Source organism: Pelodiscus sinensis, unplaced genomic scaffold (genome assembly GCF_049634645.1).
Source record: "Pelodiscus sinensis isolate JC-2024 unplaced genomic scaffold, ASM4963464v1 ctg64, whole genome shotgun sequence".
NCBI lineage: Eukaryota > Metazoa > Chordata > Testudines > Trionychidae > Pelodiscus > Pelodiscus sinensis.
The window spans coordinates 273978-301911 of record NW_027466015.1 but is presented as its reverse complement, the minus strand read 5'-3'; the positions used below and the strand labels follow the sequence as shown (position 1 = coordinate 301911).

General features: G+C 46.6%; 1 protein-coding gene across 2 annotated transcripts in view; it reads left to right on the top strand.

Moving 5' to 3' along the window:
* The window catches only part of KARS1 (lysyl-tRNA synthetase 1), a 31617-nt gene that overhangs the window by 2005 nt on the left and 1678 nt on the right, over nt 1-27934 (top strand). For both annotated transcript variants that reach the window (XM_075918244.1, XM_006121330.2), the window contains exons 3-12: nt 1809-1974; nt 2892-2985; nt 3222-3408; nt 3557-3682; nt 15211-15330; nt 16377-16539; nt 16640-16813; nt 17912-17997; nt 23908-23993; nt 24302-24428. In XM_075918244.1, coding sequence (XP_075774359.1) covers nt 1809-1974; nt 2892-2985; nt 3222-3408; nt 3557-3682; nt 15211-15330; nt 16377-16539; nt 16640-16813; nt 17912-17997; nt 23908-23993; nt 24302-24428 — 1329 coding nt within the window. The remainder of the gene's footprint in view (nt 1-1808; nt 1975-2891; nt 2986-3221; nt 3409-3556; nt 3683-15210; nt 15331-16376; nt 16540-16639; nt 16814-17911; nt 17998-23907; nt 23994-24301; nt 24429-27934) is intronic.

Below are 27934 nucleotides of genomic sequence, written 5' to 3'. Positions count from 1 at the left end.
GAAGTGTCACACTATTGACTCATATTTAGCTTGTGGTCCATTATGACCCCCAAATTCCTTTCTGTAGTACTCCTTCCTAGACAGTTACTTCCCATTCTGTATGTGTGGAACTGATTGTTCCTTCTTAAGTGGAGTACTTTGCATTTGTCCTTATTAAACTTCATCCTATTTACCTCAGACCATTTCTCTAGTTTGTCCAGATCATTTTGAATTATGACCCTATCCTCCAAAGCAGTTGCAACTGCTCCCAGCTTGGTGGTATCTGCCAACTTAATAAGCTTGCTTCTGTAGCAGGAAATGAAACCAGTTTCCTGCTTGAGTAAGAATGTAGATATATATTTCACTTGTGACAGGGTCAAGCAAGTAGGAAGTGTAACCCGCCTGTTGTTCAGCAAGCGAATAAATGTAACAGACATCTGTAACCTTGGAGTCAGCAGGTTTGCATTGTGCCGCTAACCTTATTTGGAGATAAACCTGACTTCCAAGGATATTAGAAGCAAAATAAGGTAACCAATCATGTTAAGGCACATAAACCAGGAAGGATGTTAACCCTATAAGACCCCTTGCTTACCCGATGCTGGGGGTTCGGCTTTGCTTTGAGCACTGAGCTTCTTAGCCGAACCTTGCTTGCAAGCAATAAAATTGAGTTGGACCCAGCCTACAAGCGTGACTGTCTTCTGTGGGCAAATTAGACTAGCCTCCAGGGGACGAACCTTGCAATTTATTCAACACTTCCTATGCTAATATCTAAATAGTCGATGAAGATATTGAAAAGAAACGGTCCCAAAGCAGACCCCTGCGGAACCCCACTTGTTATGCCCTTCCAGCATGACTGTGAACCATTAGTAACTACTCTCTTGGAACGGTTATCCAGTCAGTTATGCACCCATCTTATTGTAGCCCCATCCAAATTGTACTTGCCTAGTTTATTGATAAGGTCATGTGAGACCATATCAAATGCTTTACTAAAGTCTAGATATACCACGTCCACCACTTTTCCCTTATCCACAAGACTTGTTATCTATCTTATCAAAGAAAGCTATCAGATTGGCTTGACATGATTTGTTCTTTACAAATCCGTGCTGGCTGTTACCTATCACCTTATTTTCTTCCAGATATTTGAAGATGAATTCCTTAATTATATGCTCTACCAAATGAAATTAATAGGTAACAGGCTTAGAACAAAAAAGGGAAGTATTTCTTCACACAACACAGTCAACCTGTAGAATTATTTGCCAGAGGATGTTGTGAAGGCCAAGACTATAGCAAGGTTCTAGATAGCCTGGATGGAAAGGAGAGGTGTCACTAGCCTCTGTTTGCCGGAAGCTGGGAATGGGCAACAAAGGATGGGTCACTTGATCATTACCTGTTTTGTTCATTTCCTCTGAAGCACTTGGCTTTGGCTACTATCAGAAGGCGGGACAGTGGGCTACATGGACCATTGGTCCGACCCAATATGGTCATTCTTAATTGGACAGAGAGTCTACAAGCAACAATTACTAATATTCCCTTAAAAAGCTGCCTGAGGAAGAGGATATATCTAAGATTTGAATGGTTCTTGTTTAAAGCAATGATTCACTTTCTGCATCATCACTGCATTTGCTTAGTTTTTTAGTCCAACCTATAAATGCCCTCTGCCTTTTTTGTGCTTTCTGTCAGAGGAGTTGACTCTTCCGAAATGACGAAAGCTTTTTCAATTCAGGCGTTGTCTCTATTTTGTAGTGACATAATCCTCTGCAAGTCACATCAATTCTACTTTAACTTGTGAGATGTCTAATATTAATGTTCTTATTTATGCCTGTTAACAGCAATATTACAAGATTCGCAGTCAGGCAATCCAGCAGCTGAAAGGCACCAGTGAAGATCCTTACCCACACAAGTTCCATGTAGATCTTTCTCTCACAGACTTCATAGAGAGGTACAACCATCTGCAGGCAGGAGATCACCTGAGAGACATTACAGTGAGAGTGGCAGGTAAAGACTCACCTGAGACTTGGGGAAGACAGTTGCCCCCTTTACAAAGACAAACATCATTTTTGAAAGGAGGTAGATAGGAATGCCTCCACAACTCTGTAGCTTGCTTGGCAATTCGTCATGGTGCTAGGTCTGAGGCAGGGTTGAGCTAAATTTGGGTTGGGATCTTTAGAAGAGAGGTAGAGCTTTAGAGTCCTTGACAAGCAAGGTATCTGCTCCGTGTCCATAACTAGTGGAGTTGTCCTGTCCATAGGGCAGTTTGGGGTGGCTGTCCCAGTACCTGCACTTTAGGGGACCCAAAGTGGCCTGGAGTGGCGCCTGGCAAAGGCAGCAGGGGTTGTACTCATCCTGGCAAGAGGCGCAAGAAGCAGAGCAACCCAGTGCCAGATGCTCTGCTATCTCCTGGCTGGGTCACTTGCTTCACTCCCTCAAGTAACATGGCTGGGAGCCGGGCTCAAGGGAGTGCAATGGGCTGGGGCTAGATCACTCCACTTTCTGAGAGTGCTGGGGGGAGGGGGACATCTGACATCTGCTGCTGGTGCCAGTTGTGTTCCCCTCTTCCCCCTCCCCCCCCCAAATCCCTCCGGTAATTCCCCGAGTTATGTCACTCAAGAGAGGGGACTTGGGGAAAGGGATGCAATGGGGGTGGTGGAGCAAGGACGCGAAGAGGCGAATGGGGGTTTTCCCCCTTCCCCCAGAGATAGTGCTGATAAACTAGTGTGATGGGGTGAATTATGAAACTTTCATTACCTTATTCTCCTTGCCCCAACCAGTGAGGGCTGGAGGTTGGTGATATGTAGCCTGGGTGTAAGGTAGGAGTGCTGCTGTGACTTGGCTTGGATGTAAAGATGTATCATTGTTTTGAGAAAATGGAAAGCTTTCTGTAACAATTGAACCATCTAACCTTGGATTTCTAGGCCGAATCCATGCGAAACGTGCCTCAGGAGGAAAACTGATCTTCTATGATCTTCGTGGAGAGGGAGTCAAATTGCAAGTGATGGCAAATTCCAGGTAACTAAGGACAGCCTTGGAAGAATTCTAAACAAACTGTACTTTCTTTAAAAAATGGAAATCTCATTCATCCCTATGCTTGTGAGCTGCAGCTTAGACCCCAAACACAATACAGTACCTTGAGGCTTCATGCTAACCAATAAGTGAATATTACGTGTTTTGAGTTGGGAAAGACTGAGAGAAATTTGATCTATGGACAAAAAGTACTTAAAAGGTGCTTATTTTTTCATTTGCAGGAACTACAAATCAGAGGAAGAATACATACACGTTAACAACAAGCTGCGTCGGGGAGACATTATTGGGATTCAGGGGAATCCTGGAAAGACAAAAAAAGGGGAGCTGAGCATTATTCCCTGGGAAATCACTCTCCTCTCTCCATGCCTGCACATGTTGCCTCACCTTCACTTTGGGCTCAAAGACAAGGTAACAGCTGCTCCCAGTGTTGAAGCCAGTCTGGCATAACTTAAAGATCCTTTTGTATGTGTGTGCATCAAATGAAGATCAAGTTTTATTTTTCCTCTTGGGCAACAAGTATAATTTAGGTCATTCTAAAATTATTCATTCTTTTCAGGAAACTAGATTTCGACAGAGATACTTGGATTTAATTCTTAATGACTATGTGAAACAGAAGTTTATAATCCGTGCAAAGATCATCACATATCTCCGGAGTTTCCTGGATGAGTTGGGCTTTCTTGAGGTAAGTTTGGTACAGTGTTGGTCTTTTTCACTTCTTCAGCTCCTAGGAGAGAGACTGGCCCCTGCCTTGCTCAAAAGGTGTATGGGAGTGGGAAAAGTATAAATATCTTTCTATTCTGTGTCAGGGAATAGAATAGCATAATAAATGGAATAGAATTAATTTTTCTTTATCTCTTCATAGGTTCCCCTTCAGATGACAGAGCAATTTCTGAGGGGTTGTTATTCTTTGAACAAACTCTTTATAGTTAGCAATTCAACTTACCAGTTATCTTTGTTCCCTCCATTGTACTTTCCATAATTTAAGTTTATTAAATAACACCCCTGGGAGTTGGGGGGGAGGACAGATTCCCTCCCTCCAAAGAGTAGAATCAATCTAGCTTACATGAAACACAAGCAGTACTTATCGTAGGGTACAACACATGGTAATATACCAGAACATAAGCCTTATCTACTTCTCGATACTTCCAGATTCCTGTTTCTACTTACATTCTCAAAATATGACACACTGTTTGCTACTCACTACTCGGCAGATTTTAAGCATTTTGTCTACTGGATCCACAAAAGTTGCTAGTGAAGCTGTTTGTGTGAAATAACTAATATTTGAGAACAGCAATATATTGGATAGTGTAGATCTGTGTTGTGTCTAGGTACTTAATTGACTATGTGTGTGCTATTCATCACTTGTAAACTAGCTTTTAAATAGGCCATTTAGGCTTGGTGATCGATCATGCTGGGAATTATAGTGCAGTAGACACAGCCAGTGTCTTTAAGTTGAGGAGGCACAGCCATCAGACTCTACAAAAGTTACTCTTTCCATTCAGATTCTAGGCCTGTTTTGAATCTTCCTTCAATAGAGGCTCTCATTTGGCATCCATTTATTATGTTATGGACAGACCTTTTTTCTTCAATTGGAACCCAGAGTCACATTTTGAATCAGTATGAGAAACTTTTCCTTTTTTCCCTGTTGTAAGTGGTTGCAGTTGGAATTAAAAAGTGCTTGTTTCGTACAGTCCTTCAGTGAGAAGCAGACCTAGATTAAGTGTTACTAATGCAGCCCAAGATCCAGTCCCCTAGTGGTGCTGCTCTCCCTAAAGAGGTGGGATAAGCAGCCTGCAGTCTCTACTTTCGGAGACAAAGAGTTTACTGGTCAGCACTATTCAGACAGAGCGTAGAACAAGGCAGACTATTGTGGAACCCAGCCACATTGTAAAATTGCCTACATCTTGGGGAACCCTTTTGAAAGAGGAGGGGATCTCATTGGTATTGCCACTCACTTGCCCATTTGTGAGATTGCTATGCCACATCACCTTCTTCCCATCAGTGATTATTGCTTTCAGAAAATGTGTTTTGTCTATATACCTGGTATGTATCTAAGGGAGTAGTCAACTACTTACTCCCCCTCCCCTTGCTGTCTCTGTATCAGGGGCAGCATGGGGTGGGGGGAAACAGGAGTGCAGGGGCTGGGGCTGGAGGTGGACAGGCTGCTCCAGCAGCAGCCCTTGTCTGTCAGGGGTCCCAGCTTCGTTCTGGGACCTCCTGTGGGCACAGGATGCTGGACCCGGTGTAAACCGGTACCGAGCAAACTTGTTCAGTCCCTGCTTTTGCCAGTCCGGGACCCTTGTGGCTCTGTTGTTTAAATGTTGAGAGAGACGGGTAGCTCTTACTACATTTAAAATGCAGAGCCACAGTGGTCTGGCTTGCAGTGGTTCAGGGCCTACCCCACTGCAGCTCTGCATTTTAAATGTAGTAAGAGCCAGGCTGCCTGCATACCCGGCTTCTGCTACATGTAAACTGCAGAGTAGAGATGTAAGCGACTAGTCGACTGTCCGATAAGCAAATGTTTATCGGATAGTTGACTCAACTAGTTGCTCCCCTTGCCTTGCCTCTATCAAAGAGGGGAAGACGGGGGGAGCGGGAGTTGGTGTTGAGGGGAGCCAGCTTAAAAGCTGGTTCCCCCCAGCACTGTCTCCGGGGTGCTGCCTGCCCCCCTGCTGCCTCTATCCAGAGGCAGGGCTGGCCATGGGCTGGGCTGCTCAGGCAGCGCAGGTGGCTCTGGAACCAGCATGAGCCATGACTGCTCAATCCCAGCTTGAGACAGCTCCTGGAGCTATCTCCACTGTGGCTCTGCAGAGGCACTTTTCAACTAATCATATTGTCAGTACAAATTCTGTCGACTATATGATTAGCCAGATAATTGCATTTTAACAACCTTACTGCAGAGCCGCAAAAGGGGTAGCTCCTGGACCAGCACTAGCTGGGACAGAGCCCTTGCCTTATTGACTAATCATGTAGTCAGTACAAATTGTATCGACCACATGATTAGTCAGTTACCCGCCTCTTAATATCCTTAATACCTGGCAGCTACTTCCTCATCCTGGCATTTTATTTTACTTGGATCAAATGACTTATAATACTCTTAAATAGACTAAATCAGTGGTGTCCAACTTTTTTACACACAAGATCACTTTTTAAATGTCAGGACAAGCCAAGATCTACCCCATCCCTTCCCCAAAACCCCACCCCTTCCTTGAGGCCCCGTCCTCTCTGTTCCCTTTCTCTCCATCACTTGCTATCCCCGGCCCTTATACACTCTCAGGGTACAGCTACACTCACTGCCGCTTTTTTTCCAGCAATGAAAAAAAGTAAATAAATTTTTCTGACATTTGGCCCGTCTAGACTGGGCCAAATGTCGGAAAGCCCCCTCATTCCTTGTGGAACGAGGAATACAGGGGCTGCTAAAAGAGCGTGTTTGCTGGAAAAACTCCTTCAGTCTAGCTGTACCCTCATGTGGAGAACGGCATGCTGGCTCAGGGAGGGGGCTCCAGGCTGAGGAGTGCTGGGCTCAGATGGAAGATTGGGGTACTGAGCAAGCCACAGGCTTGTGGATATTAGGGTGCAGGAGTTTAGGTTGGGGGTGTGAGTGGCTCAGGGCAGAGGTTGGGAGTATGATGGGCTCAAGATACAAATTTGCAGTGTGTGAATGGTGCAAGTGTGTTGTGGCAGAAGATTGAGGATGTGGGGGTGCAAGAGTTTGGGGATGGTAGAGGCTCAGGACAGGGAGTTCCAGTGTATGACAGGCTCAATTTGGAGTAGGGGTAGGGGGTACAGGAGTGTTATGATGCTGTGGCCAGATGAGGACTTGGTCCCAATTGAGGGCTTGTTGGTCAGGCTTCATTTTTAAATAAAATATTCTGTCAAACACAAAAGGTTTCAGCGTCATCTTTCTTTATGAGAAGGGTGGGTAACCTGTTTTGAGTCGGGTCACTGGCCCACAGAAAAGTTAGTCGGGGCCACACGAGTGAAAAACACAACCCCTCCAAACCCCTCAAACCTCACTAATGCGGCCCCAGCTGTACTTGTGGGAGCTGGGGCAGGGTGCTTCTGGGTGCTGGGACAGGGTTCTGGGGAAGGGTGCCAGTGGGTGCTGGTGCAGGGGACAGCGTGCTTGTGGGTGCTGGGGCAGAGGACAGGGTGCCAGTGGGTGCGGGTCAAGGTACTTGTGCAGGGGTCTAGGTGGGGGAGAGGGGACAGGGACCGAGGAATTGCGCAGGCTGCTCCCCCGTCTCCCAAACAGCGGTGCAGTACCTGAAATGCTGGTTCATTGCATGCCTGATGCCTTCCTGTGCTGGGGGAAGGGGAGTCCTGGACCGCACCAGCCCCAACCGCTCGGGCAGCTTGTGCCTTGCTTCTCCGCTCCCCACGGCAGCGCATGCTGCCTGAGGAGCCGGAGCCAGCGCAGTCCCGGATCTCAACCCTCCTCCCTCTCCCCCACACGCAGGAACAAAGTCCCCAGCACACAATGGACCGGCGTTTTAGGTACCGTGCCGGCTGTTGGGGCAGCGATCGACGGGTTGGTGACCACGCGTTTAACTTGTGAGGTTTAGGGTTATACGTCATTAAACATCTGAAAAATGCAGCTTCTAGAAAAGTTAGCTTGGCATAGTCTCCAGGTGCTTTGCAGCCCAGAGGGAGAAAAATCACATGTTGATTTTCCCTGTCTTCATTTTCCTACAGGTTGGATCTTCCTGGTGTGGGACCTGAGTGGTCAGGCTCCCCTCTGGGCTGTTTGAGTCCCTGTAGCCTGGGCTCCCCACCTTCCTGCCAGCCCCATGATGAGGCTCTGGGGGTTAGCCTTTTTGGGCTGGGACTCTCTCTGCCTACAATGGACCTGTTGCCTCCGGAGATCCTGGCTGGGGCTAGGGCTAGGGATTTCCCCCAGCTGCCACCAGCCCCATTGCTGCCAGGGTTCCCTAGCCAGTGCAGGGGCATCCTCCCAGCCAGCACTAGCCTCACTGCCACCAGGGTTCGGTGCTGGGATTCCTCCTGGCCACCACTTGGGCTCCCTGGGCCCGGACTCCTCACCCACCACAGGACCAGCTCTCCAGTACCTGTGTGATTCCCAGTTGGCTTGTACTCCTCACCTCCAGGGCTCTCTGGTCCAGCAATATAATTCCTCCAGTCTAGGGATATTTCTGGACCAGGGAATCCCGGATTTGGAAGGCTAAACCTGTATCTACAAGGGACGTTTTATTGAGAATAATTGTATACTGTAGAAGCCCTATTGGGCTCCAAGAATTCTTTGTCATACAGACACACATCCAAACAAAACCTCTTCTCACACCCGCTAGTGCTAATTTTGAGTTAAGAAAGCTCGCCATATTGTGTTCTTGGAAATTGTTTGAGGCAATATTATGGCTAAGGAGGAAACAGTAGATGTGCTGTATCTAGACTTTATAGTAAGGCATTTTATATAGTCTCACTAGATCTCATTAACAAATTAGGTAAATATAACCTGGATGAAGCTATTATAAGGTGGGTGTGTAACTGGTTGTATAATTCTTCGAGAGAGTAGTTATGCCTTCTAAGCATGATGGTGAACCATTAATAATGAATGGGATTCTGCAGAGAACAGTTTTGGGATGGGTTCTGTTCAATATCTTCATCGCTGACTTAGTGGCATAGAGAGTCCTTGGCGGTCACTCGATAACGAGTAGGATGTCTTCCTGTCACCCTCCTATTTGTGGATCCGTAAATGGCTGACCAGCCCGATTCTGGAGCTGCGGATCTTATTGCAGAAGGAGCAGGTGCTGATGGCTATTGGAGGGGCACAGTGCAATTTTTGCTGCTCTTTTCTCCTTCTATGTCTCCTCTTATCTGTGCTGTGGTGGGACCTCTCAAATTGCACCATCCCTTCATGGATTACCGCTCTTCACTGGGGATGGTCCTGGGCAGGGTTCTCTCAAGTGTCAACACAGATTTGTCATTTTTTCTTGTTTGCTTTCAGCATGTCCTTAAATCACTTCCTCTGGCCCCCAGTGCTTTCCCCGTCCTTCCTTCAGCTCGGAAAACAGAATTTGTTTTGGGAGGGGCTTATCAGGCATCTGGACCACGTGACCACTCCAGCGAAGTTGTTGGTAGATGATGATGATAGCTTCAATGCTGGTCATGTTCGACTCTTCCAGGATGCTAGTGTTCATGTGCTTGTCCTTTCAAGGGCTATTTTGGACTCTCCTGAGGAAGCAATGAATTGTTCAAGTGCCTTCAGGTGATGCTTATGTTGTCCAGGTGTCCCATACGTACAGCAGTGCTGAAAAAACCACTGTGTAGGACACAAGGAGCTTTGTTTTGATGTCCCGGTTTTCAAAGAGTACATTTATAGTGTTTACAGATGATAAGAAGCTGGGAGGAGTTGCGAGTGCTTTGAAAGATAGGGTCATAATTCAAAATAATTTGGACAAACTGGAGAAATGGTCTGAGGTAAATAGGGTGAAATTTAATAAAGGACTAATGCAAAGGACTCCAGCTAGGAAGGAACAATCAGCTTCACACTACAGAATGACAAATGACCACCTAAGGAGTATTGCAGAAATGGATCTAGGGGTCATAGTGGAACACAAAGCTAAATATGAACCAATAGTGTGACTCTGTTGCAAAAACAGCAATCCTCATTCTGGGGTGCATTAATAGGAGTGTTGTAAGCATAACACAGGAAATAATTCTTCTGCCTAGTCTGTGTTAATTAGGCCTCAACTGGAGTATTGTGTCCATTTCTGGGCACCACATTTCAAGAAACGTGGAGAAATTGGAAAGGGTCCAGAGAATAGCAACAAAAATGATTAAAGGTCTAGAAAACATGACCTATGAGGGAAGATTGAAATAATCTGGTTTGTTTAGTCTGGAAACAAAGGTTGAGAAGGGGACCTGAAAACAGCTTTCAAGTACATAAGGGTGTTACAAGGAGGAGGGAGAAAAATTGTTCTGTCTAACCTCTGATGATAGGACAAGCAGCAATGGGCTTACATTGCAGCATGGGAGGTTTAGGTTGGACATTAGAAAATTTTCCTAAGTGTCAGGGTGATTAAGTATTGGAATAGATTGCCTTGGCAGATTGTGGAATCTCCATCATTGGAGATATTTAAGAGCAGATTAGACAAATATCTGTCAGGGATGGTCTAGAACAGTGATTCCCAAATGGTCCCCTGCAGAACCCTGGGGTTCTGCGAAGTGGAACTCAGGGTTTTGCAAAAAAAATTCTACTTCCCTGCCCCCTGCAGAACCTGTAGGCACCTCCCATTGGGGCTTTGCTGGCAGGGATGGGCTTCTGGGGGCGTGCAGCTTTGGCTGCTCCACCACCCACTGTGGCTGCCCTGCTCATGGTGCAGCCCCCTCCCCATCCCGCAGAACAGCCCCTGTCCCACGGGGCCTCTGGTGCTGTGCAGCTCCCTCCTCCTCCACATGTGCAGGCAGTGACTTGTTACAGTGGCTGCTGCTGCCAGAAGGCAGAGGGGGAGAGGTGGCCGGAGCAGAGGAGCTGCTCCTGGACCTCGGCGTTTTTAAACTGCCGCCTGCGGGGAACCCGTCTCGGGCTCTGCCGCCCTTCCCCCTCTCGCTGCCCCTCGCCAGCCTGCTGGGGTGTTTGTTCTGCCAGTGGGAAGCCTTACCTGATGCTGCAGCTGCACTGGGTTCTCTGCTGCATGGGTGGGGGGAAGGGACTGAACTCCTTCCCCCTGAGGAACAAGAATATGCTGCCTGGAGGCTTTCCCTGCTGTAGCAGGATGCCAAGCCAGGTAAGCGTATCCCCTCATGCCTAGACCCCACACCCATATCCTCCTCATTCCCCTCCCCCTGCTAAGACCCTGCATTCCCAGCTTGCTCTGACATCCTTCCCCAAGATCCCTCCTGTACCCTCCTTCCTGGCCAGACACCCTGCCCCAAGTACCGTCTTGTATCCTTCCTTCTGGCCAGACATCTTTCCCCAAGACCCCTCCTCTACCCTCCCTCCTGGCCAGGACATTGCAGATCATCTTTATGATTTATACACAAACATCATGAAGTATTTTCCAATCATAAATGCAACAATAACTGGATTTGAAATCCATTAAGTATAACAGAAAAGCCAGTCAGTTTTTCTATGCAAGATTTTGAAAACCTAAGCGAAATTACTTCAGATGGCCAATTAATACAAAAATCATAGAATCATAGGACTGGAAGGGACCTCGAGAGGTCATCGAGTCCAGCTCCCGGCCCTCAAGGCAGGACCAAGCTCCGTCTACACCATCCCTGACAGATGTCTGTCTAACCTGTTCTTAAATATCTCCAGAGAGGGAGATTCCACCACCTCCATTGGCAATTTATTCCAATATTTGACAACCCTGACAGGAATTTTTTCCTAATGTCCAATCTAAACCTCCCTTGCTGCACTTTAAGCCCATTACTCCTTGTCCTGTCCTCAGAAACCAAGAAGAACAAATTTTCTCCTTCCTCCTTGTGACACCCTTATAGATATTTGAAAACTGCTATCATGTCCCCCCTTAATCTTCTTTTTTCCAATCTAAACAAGCCCAGTTCATGAAGCCTGGCTTCATAGGTCATGTTCTCTAGACCTTTAATCATTCTTGTCGCTCTTCTCTGTACCCTTTCCAATTTCTCCACATCTTTCTTGAAATGTGGCACCCAGAACTGGACACAGTACTCCAGCTGAGGCCTAACTAGTGCAGAGTAGAGTGGCAGAATGACTTCACGAGTTTTGCTTACAACACACCTGTTCATACAACCTAGAATCATATTTGCTTTTTTTGCAACAGCATCACACTGTTGACTCATATTCAACATATCTATGACCCCTAGATCCCTTTCCGCCATGCTCCTTCCTAGACAGTCGCTTCCCATCTTGTATGTATGGAACTGATTGTTCCTTCCTAAGTGGAGCACTTTGCATTTCTCTTGATTAAACTTCATTCTGTTTACCTCTGACCATTTCTCTAACTTGCTAAGGTCATTTTGAATTATGTCCCTATCCTCCAAAGAAGTTGGAACCCCACCCAGTTTGGTATCATCTGCAAACTTAATAAGCGTACTCTTTATCCCAATATCTACGTCATTGATGAAGATATTGAACAGTACGGGTCCCAAAACAGACCCTTGCGGAACTCCACTTGTTATCCCTTTCCAGCAGGATTTAGCACCGTTAACAACAACTCTCTGACTACGATTATCCAGCCAATTATGCACCCACCTTATCGTGGCCCTATCTAAGTTATATTTGCCTAGTTTATCAATAAGAATATCATGCGAGACCGTATCAAATGCCTTACTAAAGTCTAGGTATATGACATCCACCGCTTCTCCCTTATCCACAAGGCTCGTTATCCTATCAAAGAAAGCTATCAGATTAGTTTGGCATGACTTGTTCTTCACAAACCCATGCTGGCTATTCCCTATCACTTTATTACCTTCCAAGTGTTTGCATATGATTTCCTTAATTACCTGCTCCATTATCTTCCCCGGGACAGACGTTAAAGTGACCAGTCTGTAGTTTCCTGGGTTATTCTTATTCCCCTTTTTATAGATGGGCATAATATTTGCCCTTTTCCAGTCTTCTGGAATCTTCCCTGTCTTCCATGATTTTTCAAAGATCATAGCTAAAGGCTCAGATACCTCCTCTATCAGCTCCTTGAGTATCCTGGGATGCATTTCATCCAGGACCTGGTGACTTGCTGACATCTAACTTTCCTAAGTGATTTTTAACTTGTTCTTTGTGTATCCTATCTTCTAAACTTACCCTCTCTCTGCTTGTATTCACTATGTTAGGCACACCTCCAGACTTCTCGGTGAAGACCGAAACAAAGAAGTCATTGAGCATCTCCGCCATTTCCAAGTTTCCTGTTACTGCTTCTCCTTCCTCACTGAGCAGTGGGCCTACCCTGTCCTTGGTGTTCCTCTTGCTTCTAATGTATTTATAAAAGGTCTTTTTGTTTCCCTTTATGCCTGTATCTAGTTTGATCTCATTTTGTGCCTTTGCCTTTCTAATCTTGCCCCTGCATTCCCGTGTTGCTTGCCTATATTCATCCTTTGTTATTTGTCCTAGTTTCCATTTTTTATAGGACTCCTTTTTTATTTTGAGATCATGCAAGATCTCCTTGTTAAGCCAAGCTGGTCTTTTGCCATATTTTCTATCTTTCCTACACAGCGGAATTGTTTGCTTTTGGGCCCTTAACAACGTCCCTTTGAAATACTTCCAACCCTCCTCGGTTGTTTTTCCCTTCAGTCTTGCTTCCTATGGGACCTTACCTACAAGTTCTCTGAGCTTATCAAAATCTGCCTTCCTGAAATCCATTACCTCAATTGTGCTGGTCTTCCTTCTACCTTTCCTTAAGATCATGAACTCTATTATTTCATGATCACTGTCCCCCATACTGTCTTCCACTTTCAAGTTCTCAACTAGTTCCTCCCTATTTGTTAAAATCAAATCCAGAACAGCTTCTCCTCTGGTAGCTTTTTCAGCCTTCTGAAACAGAAAGTTGTCTCCAATGCAGTCCAGAAACTTATTGGATAGCCTGTGCCCCGCTGTGTTAGTTTCCCAACATATGTCTGGATAGTTTAAGTCCCCCATCAGTAGTTTCTCTGAATATGTTTTGGGGCTGCTTATGTCACGAATATTCAACTTTATCAAGATGTGCAATTCATCGGTTGTTACCATTCACCAGCACATACTTGTGTGGAACTGGGTTCTTGATTATGCAGCAACAAAAACGAAATACAGAAATCGATTGAATGCCGTGCCAGATATGCAAATCCAACTTTTTAGTATTAAACCAAATATAAAAAGAATTTGCCAAGAAAAGAAGGAAAACCACTCTTTGCATTGAAAACTGCCCATGTAATTCATATTGGTTCTTGAACTTTATTTTTTTTTACACATTAAATGTGATTTTTATTTTTAAATATGTGCAGTTAAACTAAATGTTGATTTTATTACCTTATTTAGCATTTGTTCATTATTATTATCCTTACTTACTTGTGGTCTACTTTTTCAGCTCCATATACCAGACTGTTTTCCGGGGGGTGGGAGGGTGACGCTGTTTGTTTGCTCGACAAATTTTCCCTTGGGTACTCTAGGCTCAGCTATAGGGGTTCCTCGAAATTCTTCCGAGTTTAAAAGGGTTCTGTGGCCAAATAAAATTGGGAAACTCTGGTCTAGAAGATTGTGTTTAGTCCTGCCATGAATACAGGGAACTGGACTTAGAGAACCATAACCCCTAGAAGTTCCTTCCAGTTCTATTATTCTTTTTAATACTTTATATTTTAATTTTAAATAATTAATCTCCCTTCTTTTACCAAAGCAATTACATCTAAAGTGGTGGTGTTTGTGCAAAATAATCAAATAACAAAAGGCAAGCTGTTCTTTCAGTGTTTATATTTAATCAGTTGGTTGCTGTCAGTAGGGGCACATCTACACAGCAGGACTTAAACTGAAATAAGCTATGCAGCTTGGACTATGTCAGTTGCATAATCGTAAGTCACAATAGCTTATTTCAGCTTTTGGCGCTGTCTACACAGAGCACTCCAACAGAGCACTCTTTCTCATATTTCTCGTAAAATGAGGGTTACAAGAGTCAGAGTAAGAAGTCCTCCAGCTCGACATTATTTTGACATTATGTAGATGTGCACTGTATTATTTCGGAATAGCGTCAGTTATTCTGAAATAACACTGCTATGTGGACGTACCCTAGCTGTCCCAAATAACTTACTATAAATGATGAAATAGAGCATATGGAACACATTGCAAAAGTTTGATTAACATTGTTTCTGTGTACATAAGTTTCACTTCTCTTCTTGTCAGAGTAGTTTTATAAGGTTTAGGCTTCCTGAGAAGCCAGACTTTCTCTGGTGGAGACTGGTGATATCGCTGCAGATGTCTTCAACTGCTTGGCCTGGTCCTTGGCCCTTCCCTTAATTGTACAGAATATGGTTGTTCATGTCATGCTATTGGTAGAGAAGATGGCTTAAATTGGCTGGCCTTGTTGACTGCATAGGAGGAAAATCTTCTGTTTCAGAAAAATTTCTCTGCTCATGATGGGCAACAAATAAATAGAATGTAAAGATTTCACACCTGAGCTGCGTTCTCTCTCTGACTGAAGTGTTTATTGAATACATGTTATTAAAATAGTTGTAGCATGAGGAATGGAAGGAGGGTTTTAGTTAGGGCATGAGTGTGTTTGAGCTGATATTTAAATTTTTTTTCATCAGATTGAAACTCCCATGATGAATATTATTCCAGGTGGAGCTGTGGCTAAACCTTTCATTACCTATCACAATGAACTGGACATGAACTTGTACATGAGAATTGCTCCAGAACTCTACCACAAGGTGAGATGTGACTGCTTCAGTAGGTTAAGCGTTGTGCTTTTCTGATTCCCTGCGTTCCCAAAATGTGAAGCATGCGTGTGAAGTAAGGATTAGACCAGGGTGGGCAATCATTTTTAGGGCAGGTGGGCCACTTCACTAATTTTGGTATGTGGTCGTGGGCTGGTTCCAGGCCCCCCAGAAGGGCAGGGTGTCAAGGAGAATGGGTGATGCTGGAGGTTACAGAGAGGCAGAGAGAGTACATTAGTGTGAAAGAGAGACACTGTGTGTGACAGACAGACTTTGAGAGACAGATTGAGTATATGTGACTATGTGGTACAGACTGGGTATGTATGATAGTGACACCGTGTGTGAGCTGGCTGCTGCTGGGTAAGTTTTTGAGAGAACTGTTTCTTTAAGGGAAATCTGTCTTGCTCTGCCGTCTTCCCCCTCCCCCCTCCTCCTCTGAGTCACATAGCATCCACACTTCAGACTGGAGCAGCTCCGCTGTGTCTCTCCCTGACCCTGCTCTGCAGAGATGGGGTACAGGTGCAAGGAGACACTCTGACTTCAGCACTCCCCTCCATCCTCCTCCTGGTCTGCACAGCTCGCAGGAGAATCCTGGGAGCAGCTTGGTTGCAGGATGGAGCAAAGTGGCGGGGGGGGGGGGGGGGGGGGAGGTAGCTGAACACACGGTGCCTGCTGTAAGTATGCATGCTCTGCTCATCAGCTGGGGAGAAATCTTGGTGGGTCGGATCCGGGCCCCGGGCCTTATTTTGCCCAACCCTGGCTTAGACTAAAGGCCAGTAGATTAAAGAGATTGACAAAAGCATCCTTGCTGGGTGAAGTAATTACTAAAGAGATGAGCAGGAAAGAGGCTTTCATTGGTTTTGGGGAATAGTGGATGTAGGGTACTTGAACCAGAGTTCTTCATTACGTTGTCTAGTGCTACTTTTTACCTCTGTTTCGCTGATAATCTTGGGACTGTAGATTTGATACAAGTTTGATGGAACTTTTTTGAGCTAATTCATTTCAGAAGGCTAATGTGACCAGCTGGGTTTCTTTTTTAGATATTGGTGGTTGGAGGCATGGACAGGGTGTATGAAATTGGACGCCAGTTCCGGAATGAAGGAATTGATTTGACTCATAATCCTGAATTCACAACCTGTGAGTTTTACATGGCTTATGCAGATTATCATGACCTGATGGAGATTACAGAAAAACTGCTTTCAGGTGACTTAACCTAATATTAATTAGCAGAGATTAAAAATCTGTGTGAAGATAGTATGTGATACAGCATGGTGTTGATTTTAAGTGCAGCTTTATCCTGTAGGAATGGTGAAACACATTACTGGAAGTTACAAGATCACTTATCACCCAGATGGTCCTGAGGGCCAGGCCTGTGAGATAGATTTCACCCCACCCTTCCGGAAAATCAGCATGGTGTGTGAGCTGGAGAGAGTCCTGGGAGTGAAACTTCCAGCAACTAATCAATTTGAAACTGAAGGTTAGATGAGTCTGTGTGATTGCCTCTCCCTTGCTATTATGGGGCAAAGACCTCTATCCCCCCAGTCCATGTTGATCTATAAGCTGCCTCCAATACTGTTTATTACAAGGAGGTGAGCTGCTCGGATCCACACGTGAGCTGAGTAGATGGGGTTGCTCTACAGTGGCTTTGTTCGATTAATGTAAAGAAATTGCATCTGCCAATTGTCCTTTCAGTTCACAGTTGTGGACAGCTGCTTTTTTAGGTGATCATATAGCAGCAATGATTTGGTTGGGTAGTTTTGATCTTTTTTCCTCTGATATGATCCTTACTACTTCTAGACAAGGCTGTAAGGCACTATACTTCAGTCTGCATCTTAAATATATCTGAAAACTATGGCTAGTGAACAATATAGTGGTTGTCTTTAGTATCACATGCTCATTATGAGGTTTGTGTGGTAGGATCTGCCTGGGTTTCCTGGTGGCTTTTTCAGCTGCTTGGTTTAGTTTTGCTAGCCCTACATAATTCTGAGACCTGCCTACTTGAGAGAATGTCTCTCCCTGTGAGTGATACTGATACTGTGGCAATCAGTAGAGGTGCTTAACATGGGAGCCCCTTGATTTATGAGAGTGAAAGCTGCTGGCAGATGTGCTCTTTGAGGACCTGTTCACTTTGGCGCATGCTCCCAATGCCTCCTTGAGCTGAAATGGTCCAAAGTCTTCAAAACTCTTTGTTTGAGCAGGTATTAGGGAGAAATGATATATGTTTTGGGGTATTTATAGGAGCTGGGAGAGGAATATTCTTATTAATTATTCTGAGACTGGCTATTGTCTACAGTGACAGTCTCTGTGGGATTGTTTATAACTTGTCAGAGCATCTAGAGTCTGGAATGAGGAATCTTATGTTTGTTTACATTGGCAGCAATTAATACTGCCCTTCATGCTCTGAGAAAAGCTGAAAACATACTCCTGAGCTGGTATGTCCTATAGTGTATTATGACAGAAAATACCGAAGGTCATTCCAGTCCATTTCCATTGTGTCTGGACTTCTGCAAGTTGGGGAGGATGGGGAGAAGAGTTGACTATATAAATAGTTTCTCTTTTTGCATTATGAAAACAGAAACTCGCAAGTTCTTTGATAATATTTGTGTGGAGAGAGGTGTTGAGTGTCCACCCCCCAGGACCACGGCCAGACTTCTTGATAAGGTAAGTGGAGGTGGCCTTTTAATCATCCTAAGATCTGTCCGTATGAAGTTATGAGGCCACATTTGAAGCAACAGGTTCCTTGCTGACTACTGGTTAGCTAGATGAAGAATTCAGTAAAAAAGAATGGCAGAAAATGTAAACTAATAAAAGGAAGCATTTCAACATACAGTCTGCATTTAGCCTGCGGAACTCATTATCACAGGTTTTTAAAAGAAGGATTGGAGGTTTTCTATATACTGGGACAATATACAGCATGAGACCCTGGCTTTGTTGGTCTCTTGGGATGATCACAGTCTTCTAAATCTACTATATATTTGAGAGAGTTTGACTGTTTAAGAACTCCTCCTAAATTGTGAAAGCTAGGACCACCAAATTTAGTACACCGCTTCCTCTTATCATAATTTAAAGCAAGGTCAGTGTGTGGCTGTGCCAGGAAAATGGGATGTGCCTGGAATGGGACTGCTTTTCATAAAACCAAACAGAAAAGAATCACTAGGCAAGTGAAGGAAGCTGGCTGGGAGTGCCCTGGCTCTGAGATGTTCCCAATTCCCTCCAGATTTTTACAGGGACATTGCTGGCTGTTCCCGTTTGTCAGGCAGTGAGAGGAAAGAGCACAGTTGCTGCATTCCTCGCTCTGGCTGGGGAGCGCAGGGTGCTATTGAGCTGTGCACTGTGGTCTTGCTCCCTGACAGAGAGGAAGAGGCAAAGCAAGGAGCATTGGTACAAATCTTGAAAGCTTGCCCCCCTTCACACAAATACTATCAGTCCACTGCCCAGAGTCCTTCCTCACCCCCACAACCCTGATTCCTGCACCACCACCATCACCACCACTCCCAGATCCTTGCCCTTAGTCCCTCCTTAAAGACCCAAGCAAAGCCAGGTAAATGTGCTAGTGTTTAATAATAATATAAATAGCATACTCACAGTAATGCAAGGTGCAACAAAATAACACAAATCCCATGAGTTTGGAAATGATTGCAGATGAACTTTAACCTAATGGGGAGAAGATCAGGAAGGAAGTTTTCCTGGGTGCAAATAAGTCTCTTGCATCCTAAGTTCCCTCTAAACTGTGGCTGCACAAGCACTCAGGGCTATGGTGAGGAGATATGCCTCTCTCCAAACCCTGGACCTGCTGTAGCACACCTTCCCTGGTTTAGCCCTGACTCAGCCCATCCCCACAGCTATAGAAGGGGACTGGTGCCCAGACCCTGTCCCACTGGAACTACCACAGCTGTGGGGAGGTGCTTCTCACTTGGCCCCTAGTTACTGTGTTGAGAGTAGCAGGGAAGCCTCTCTGTTGCAACTTGGGAGCACCCTCCTGTGCCCCAAACTCCTCATATCAAGCTCACTACACAGTCTGCCCCACCAGTTGGAGCTTTCTACCCCCCCGTCATGAGCCCCCTCCCACATGCCAAACTCTTTGCCCCCCCATCACCACTTTGTCTTTGTGCACCAGGAAGCGATGTCCTATTTTCCATCGACTACAGGCAGTCCCCGGGTTACGTACAAGATAGGAACTGTAGGTTTGTTCTTAAGTTGAATCTGTAAGTCGGAACTGGCGTCCAGATTCAGCCGCTGCTGAAACTGATCAGTTTCAACAGCGGCTGAATCTGGACGCCAGTTCTGACTTACATACAGATTCAACTTAAGAACCCTAGGCATCCCCAAGTCAGCTGCTGCTGAAACTGATCAGCGGCTGATTCCAGGAAGCCCGGGGCAGAGGCTTCCTGTAGTCAGCCACTGGTCAGTTTCAGCAGTGGCTGAATCAGGACGCCTGGGGCAGAGCAGCTGGGGTGCTGCCGGGTTGGTCCAGTAGCGCCCAGAGCGGTGCTACAGGACCAACCGGCAGCGCCCCAGCTGCTGTACCACAGGCGTCTGGAGCAAAGCCGCGGAACACGGGGGCAGCGGGACAGCCCAGACGCGCCGCGGCTGTCCTGCTACCCTCGGGCTCCGCGGCTTTGCTCTGCTTTGCTCCCCGTCCCCCTAGTCTGCAGACCAGGAGGATGGGGAGCAAAGCGGCGGAACATGTGGGCAGCAGACAGCCCAGACGCATCTGGGCTGTCCACTGCCTGCGTGCTCCACGGCTTTGCTCTGCTTTGCTCCCTGTCCTCCTGGTCTGCAGACCAGAAGGACGGGGAGCAAAGCGGCGGAACACGCGGGTAGCAGACAGCCCAGACGCGCGTCTGGGCTGTCTGCTGCCCGCGTGTTCCGCCGCTTTGCTCCCCGTCCTTCTGCTGCCCGCTTGTTCCGCCGCTTTGCTCCCCGTCCTTCTGGTCTGCAGACCAGGGGGACGGGGAGCAAAGCGGCGGAACACGCGGGCAGCGGACAGCCCAGACACGTCTGGGCTGTCCGCTGCCCACGTGCTCCGCCGCTTTGTTTCCTCTCCCTGGTCTGCTGGAGACCAGGGAGAGGGCCCCGTTCGTAACTGCGGATCCGCGTAACTCGGGGACTGCCTGTAGTTGATAAGTGGGGGAGCTGCAGAGGGGTTAGCTCCTGAGGCAGGAGCTAACCCTGCTGTGCTTCAGCCTTTTACACGTATTAAGAACCAGTAGGCTAGGTCCCCTGCTGCACACCATCCTTAAATGTAAAAAGGCTGTAGCACAGCCGGGGGGGACCCAGTGCAAATTAGAAATCAATTGTCCTGGCTCATGCCGGGTCTCTCTCCTCTCCCTCCTCCCCCCCCCCACTGCATTTTTTATTTTTAAATGTATTAAGAGCTGGTGGGCTCTTAATACATTTAATAAGCAGAGGCACAGCATCTGTGACTGGGCGCAAGCTGGGAATCAGCTGACTCCCGGTTCATGCCTCATCCCCACTACCCCCCCGCCCTCTGGCTTTCAAGCTGGCTCCCCCCCAGCACCGGCTCCTGCTTCTGATAGAGGCAGCAAGGGGGGAAGCAACTAGTCGAGGGACTAGTCGACTATCTGATAAACTTTGCTTATTGGATAGTCGACTAGTTGCCTACATCACTAGCATGGACATAAAAAATGAGTGATCCTTGCACTGTCCTCTGAAGGATCTGATCTTGGACACTGCATGAGGTGGAGCTCTGGTCTGATTTGTATGGTAACTCTTGTGTCCCTAAATTATCCATGAGAACCTATGAGATGATGTCAAGTATCAGAGGGGTAGCCGTGTTAGTCTGGATCTGAAAAAGCGGCGAGGAGTCCTGTGGCACCTTATAGACTAACTGAAGTGTAGGAGCATAAGCTTTCGTGGGCAAAGACCCACTTCGTCAGATACAAGTGGGTCTTTGCCCACGAATCTGACGAAGTGGGTCTTTGCCCACGAAAGCTTATGCTCCTACACTTCAGTTAGTCTATAAGGTGCCACAGGACTCCTCGCCGCTTATGAGATGATGAGCTCTTGACTAGCCTTTGTCAGTGAACGCTGTAAGTAGTTTTCTTTGGACCATTCATATCCATCAGAAATTTGCCCTGGTTTAATAAGAACATAAGTGCCACATTTGGCCTAACAGTGGTTCACCCAGCCAGCGTAACAGGCTGGGACTCTCTACCACAGTGCCTCCTACTAGCCATTCTGGGAATTAGCTCTCAGTTCCTCCAGTCAGTGGCACTGAACAGTTGTTAAGAGTGGGAATGCTGAGTTGCACCCCCACCCTTAGCCCTGTCCTCACCTTTCAGCTCCCTAGAGCTGGGGCCAGCCACTGGGATTCCACATTGGGACTGGTGGCTGGGACCCTGAGCTAGCAGCTGCTCCGAGCCCCCAGAACCTCCCAGATAGGCCTGGCAACTGAACAGAATGCTGGGCAGGCAGTGGAGCCCTTGACCTGGCAGTGGGTTCGGCAGCTGGAAGCCCCACACGTGGGATGCCTGTCCAGGACCCTGGGGCCAGCAACAGAGCGCCCAGAACTGACAGTTCTGCAGGGTGTAGGGCTGGTAGCAAAGCCCCCAAGCAGCTGTGGGCATTGGGGTTGACAACCTCGCCGGGCTACTGGGCAAGGCAGGAGGGAGCCTTGCTTTGCACCCCCAGAAGGGACAGGGTCTTGTGCAAAAGGGGCCGGGCCAGTCCTCAATGCCCTGCCCTCTCCAAGCCCTTTGCTGTATTTGTAAATGTTTTACATACATTAACCCGTATTGCCTGACTTTGGAGAATCTCTTTACATAGAGTAGAATGCTGGTAAAAGAATATCAGGGAGGTCACGTTTAAATAGTTGGTATGGCAAAAATGTAATACTTTACATTACATGTGTGTGATTCTTCAATATGGTGAATTCTGAACAGGCACTTCGCCTATTGCAGTGCATAGTTTTTAATGTAATGGGGCCTGCCCATCACAGGGCCCCAGCACAGCCGCCCCCTAATGTGGCCCTGGCCCCAACAGCACCCAGCAGCAGCCTCCTGCCACGTGGCCCTGGCAGCAGCCGCTTGCCGTGTAGCCCCAGCAGGAAAGTGAGTGCTGCTGCACGCCTCTGCAATGGAGGTGGGTAGCCTTAGAGGAAACACTGGTGAGGACTCAGTTCCATGTCCTTTGTGGGGTCCTGGACACAGGGGAGACAGTCACCTTGCATGTACTGTATTGCCAACCCTGAGTGGGGGGGTCGGTTCCCTGGGCAGGAGGCTTTCCTGCACGGGGAGGTGGGGGGGGTTGGCCCCCGGGGCAGGTGAGCGCGCGTGGGGCTTCCCTGCATGGAGGGGGGGTTTGGCCCCGGGGCAGGCGCGCGCGTGGGGCTTCCTTGTGCGGGTGGGGGGGGTCGGCCCCCTGGGGAGGCGCGTGTGCAGGGCTTCCCTGGGGGGGGGGTTCGGCCCCAGGGCAGGCACACCTGGTTTCCGGGGGGGAGGGGGAATGCTGGGAGGAGGGAGATGCAGGGGACTCTCTGCCTCCACTGGCATCCCACTCCCCTATCCCCAACTACAGAATGCTGTCCCCATTCCTGTCCCCACTCCCCAAACTCTGTCCGTACTCCCGTCCCCACTCCCCGAACTCTGTCCCCTGCCGCAGAATCCTGTCCTCTGCCCTCCCAGCACCCTGTTCCCTCTCCCCAGCCGCAGAACTCTGTCCCCACAAAATGTATAATTATAAATGCTTCATTTTAGATTGAAATAGCATGAATAAAAACAGACCATTTATTTCATAACTATAAACATGTGATTTTAATTGTATGTGATTTTTAATTGAATGTATCGCATAATTTAAAAATAAACTGTTTATCAGAGTGTGTAAGTAAGGGCTGGGGATAGCAAGTGATGGACAGGAGGAGAATAGAGAGGGCGGGGCTTCAAGGAAGGGGCGGGGTTCTTCTGAGTTTTAAAAAGTGATCTTGGGTGTAAAAAGGTTGGCGACCACTGTTCTAGAGAGTGTCATAGGTGACTTGGAAGGCCAGTAAGTTTGGCCACTTGTGCCTCAACCTTACAGTGACCCTTTCCTCTAAACATTTTGCATGAGTGGAGAAGTGCATTTAGATTTCCGTGTCCCTCCAAAATGTAAGGTAAATTACTATACTCATACTGGCCTTGCACTTTGCTCTCTTCTGCTCTTCACACACAAACTATTCCTTGATGTTTTTTCTTTGTCTGCTTTGACTAGTGGCTTGTGCCACAGATGTCAAATTGGTCACGAAACTCCAATAACACCCTGAGATGCTGTAGGTAACAGTCCTAGGTTGATGTTCTGACATTGGAGTTCTTGTCAGACTGGATGAAGTTTAGACATTAATCTTGTGTTCTAGCTCAGACGGTATAAATCAGATTGTAACCCCTCCAGGCATGATGCATGGACTGTCTTGCAGGGACTCGCTGTTAATGAAGCTGTTACCCTAAGTAGGTTTCTGAAGTAGTAAGTCATCTCAGTCTTATGGCAGCTCAGTTATTAGTGTGTGTTATTCTGGAGGCAGACTGTTAGTAAAGTGATGTTCTCACTTTAATGTTTTGTCTTTGTTCGGTTTTTCAGCTTGTTGGTGAGCTTCTGGAAGTCACTTGTATCAATCCCACATTCATCTGTGATCATCCACAGATCATGAGCCCTCTGGCTAAATGGTAAGAGTATGAGATTTTGTATAAAGCCATGAAACCTTTTTTATCTTGATGAGAAAAGTTGTGAAAAGGAAAGGTTTGGTGCCAAGTAGCAGTTTTGAAAGTCTGACACGTCCTAGGTCTTGGTTCCTGCTCCTTTGAGCCCATTTCACAGGGCATAAAATCCAGGGAGAAGTATCTATATGGAGTGGCCTGGAGTTTTACAGTGGTGACGGTCAGAGTGGGCATCTCTTCTGAAACAGTGCCCTTGTTTTCAATGAGGAAGTTGTGTTTGTTTCTGAGCTGCCTTGTGACATGTCTCCTCTTCACAGGCATCGCTCTCAGCAGGGACTGACAGAACGCTTTGAACTCTTTGTGATGAAGAAGGAAATATGCAACGCATACACAGAGCTCAACGATCCCTTCCGGCAGCGGCAGCTTTTTGAAGATCAAGCAAAGGTATGAAATTGTAGCGATTAATTGTAGCCAAAATACTTGTGGTTGGGATGAATGCCAGAATATGTATTTCCAGTTCACACAAACTCCTATCTCATTTTTCTACACACAATACTGGCTGTTTGAAACAGTCACAACTAACACCACAGGAATCGTACTGGCACTGAATCTCTCCATTAAATAGGTCAAACATAAGCTTTTGCAAGAAATATCTTCTCTCTAGCACTGCCTGCCACTAGGGGGAGAATTGTTAGGGGACAAATGAATGATGCAGCAAACAGGAGAGGAACACTTGGGAAAGATGACAAAAATGGAGAACCAAAAGAGCACGTTAAATTTTTTCAAAAAGAGCAAAATACTTAGATAATTGAGTCTTAAACACTTTCTTAATATATATTCAATGTAAGCAACTGCTGTAGATTGTCAGGGTCTAGTTCTGCTATGAATTATTTTGATTAGAAGAGAAGATACCTATTGAAATGTAATTCATACTAAAAATTTCAAAGATCCTTGCTGTTAATCCCTTCTTCTGATAGTGGAGTGCTGTTTCTCCAGTTTCCCAACATGCATTTCTTCACACATACCAAAAGAGATCATGTACAGCCTGAATGTCAGAGACACTGCTTCACAAGACAAATTTAACTTAAGAACATATGTACCACCATCCTTGGTCAGACCAAAGGTCTGTCTAGCTCAGTATCCTGTCTTCTGACGGTGGCTAATGCCAGGTGCCCCAAATGAACAGAACAGAGAATGAACAGAACAGGGAATCTAGTGATCCATCCTCTGTAACAAATTCCCAGCTTCTAACAAACAGAAGCAACGGTGGGCAAAAGGGCCTCTGCGGGCCAGATCCAGCCTGCCAAGTGTGTTGATCTAGCCTGTGGTGACCCTGCTGCTTCCCCCTGTCCCGAGGGCAATCAACTTTTAGGAGTGCGGGGGAGTGCCTGAAGTCGCCTCCTGCCCTGCCAGGGATATGGCGCTTCTAAGCATGGTGCACTCTTTGCAGGATAGGGCAGGGTGGGAGGAAACTCATGCTCCACCGGCCCCCAGGCCAATCAGGGTTTGGAAGAGGGGGGAGCATGTGAAGTCTCCTCCTGCCCTATAAGGGGCTTAGCACTGAAAAGTCAACTACCAGCTGCTGAGCAGCTGGTGGTTGACTCTAAGTGCTGCGCTCCCTTGCAGGGTGGGACTAGGGAGCTAGAGACCTCACATGCTCCCTGATGGACGTAGGTACAGCAGGGGAACAGGCGAAGTCTCGTCCTACCACTAGGGGTGTGGGTACCTAGACTTTGCATGCTCCCCTACCTCCAGACCACTCAGGATCTGTGGGTGGGGAAGCAGGGAAGTGTCCTGGCCTACCCATTTCGCCTGAGGCCCTGTCTCTTCTGGGGTGGCCTGGGGCCACTTGAAAAATTTCTGGAGTGGCCCCCAGTCAAAAATTATTGCCCACCCGTGGACTAAGGACATAAGAATGGCCACACTGGGTCAGACCAAAAGTCCATCTAGCCCAGCCCAGTATCCTGTCTGCTGATAGTGGCCAATACCAGATGCCCCGGAGGGAGGAATCACAACAGGTAATCCTCATGTGATCTCTCCTCTGTCACCCACCTCCAGAGAAACAGAGGCCAGGGACACCATCCCTACCCATCCTGGCCAATAGCCATCGATGGACCCAACCTCCATGAATCTGGTTCTTTTTTTTTGAACCCTGTTGAAGTCTTAGCCTTCACCGCATCCTCTGGCAAGGAGCTTCACAGGCTCCTTCACAGGCTGACTGCACCGAGTGAAGAAAAACTTCCTTTTGTTTTAAACTTGCTGTCTTATTTTCATTTGGTAACCTCTAGTTCTTATATGATAGGAATAAATAAATAACTTTTCCTTATTCATTTTTTTCCCACACCAGTCATGAATTCATTTACCTTCTCCACTATGACTTTATCATCTTTGAGTGCTCCATTAGCATCTTGATCTTCCACGGGCCCCATTGGTTGTTTAGCCCGCTTCCTGCTTCTGATGTACTTAAAAATACATTTTACAGTGGACTTCCGATAATCTGGCACCTTTGGGACCTAGGTGGTGCCGGATTATCAGATATGCTGGAGTATCGAGAGGTCTTGGTACAGCTGCACAGTTTAACAACTGGCCGGGACACAATCTCCCTCTCCCCTCCCCTTTCCTCTTCGCTTCTACTCCATGCTGTAACCTGATCCTCTTCCCCCTCCACTCTCCTTTCCTCTTTGCTTCTCCTTCTCCATGCTGTAACATGATCCCACTCCCTCCTCCCCTCTCTCCAACTTTATGCTTGGTCCCCATACAGCTGGCACCTGTGCTGAGCAGCCAGCTTTTTAATCAGCTGGTCAGGAGCGCTTGACATTTTGATGCTGGAGTATCGGGAGTGCCGAACAATTGGGTGCAGGACTATTGGAGTTTTACTCTACTATTACTTTTTGAGTTTTTGGCTAGCTGTTCTTCAAACTCCTTTTTGGCTTTTCTTATATTTTTACACTTAACTTGACAAAGCTTGTGGTCCTTTCTATTTTCCTCACTAGGGTTTAATGTCTGCTTTTAAAGAGAGCTCTTTTTATCTGTGTCTGCTTTTACGTGGTTGTTAAGCCACGGTGGCACCTTTTTGGTTCTCTTACTGTGTTTTTTAATTTGGGGTATATGTTTAAGTTGGGCCTTTATTATGGTGTCTTTGAAAAGTTTCCATGCAGCTTGCAGAGATTTTAGTTTTGTCACTGTACCTTTTAATTTAACTTCCTCATTTTTGTGTCATTCCCCTTTCTGAAATTAAATGCCCGTGTTAGGCTGGGGAGGTGTTTTTCCCACCACAGGGATGTTACATTTTAGTACATTATAGTCACTATTTCCAAGCGGTCCAGTTATATTTACCTCTTGAACCAGATCCTGTGCTCCACTTAAGACTAAATGGAGAATAGCCTCTCCCCTTGTGGGTTCCAGAACCAGCTGCTCCAAGAAGCAGTCATCATATAAGGTATCAAGAAATTTTATCTCTGCATCCCATCCTGAGGTGACATGTACCCAGTCAATATGGGGATAATTGAAATCCCCCAGTATTATTTTTTTTTTAAATTTGATAGCCTCTGTAATCTCCCTTAGCATTTTGTAATCACTGTCCTGATCAGGTGGTCGATAATATATCCCTACAGCTATATTCTTATTATTGGACCATGGACTAGAGAAACTATTCCTTGACATCCTGACTAATAGCCATTGATGGACCCTAGCCTCCATGAATTTATGTAGCTTTTTGGAACCCCATTATAGTGTTGGACCTTCAAACCATCCCCTGGCATGAAGTTAAGGTAATGGACCACCTGGAGGAAATACGAAATCCTGCAAATATTCTCCAGTTCAAAAAACTTGACTAGAATTGGATGTTTTCTGGCAACATCCAGGCCATTTTCTAAGATGTGGCCTTCAGAATATTCCAGACACAGACTTAGAATTATAGGACACTAGAACTGGAAGGGACATCAAGAGGT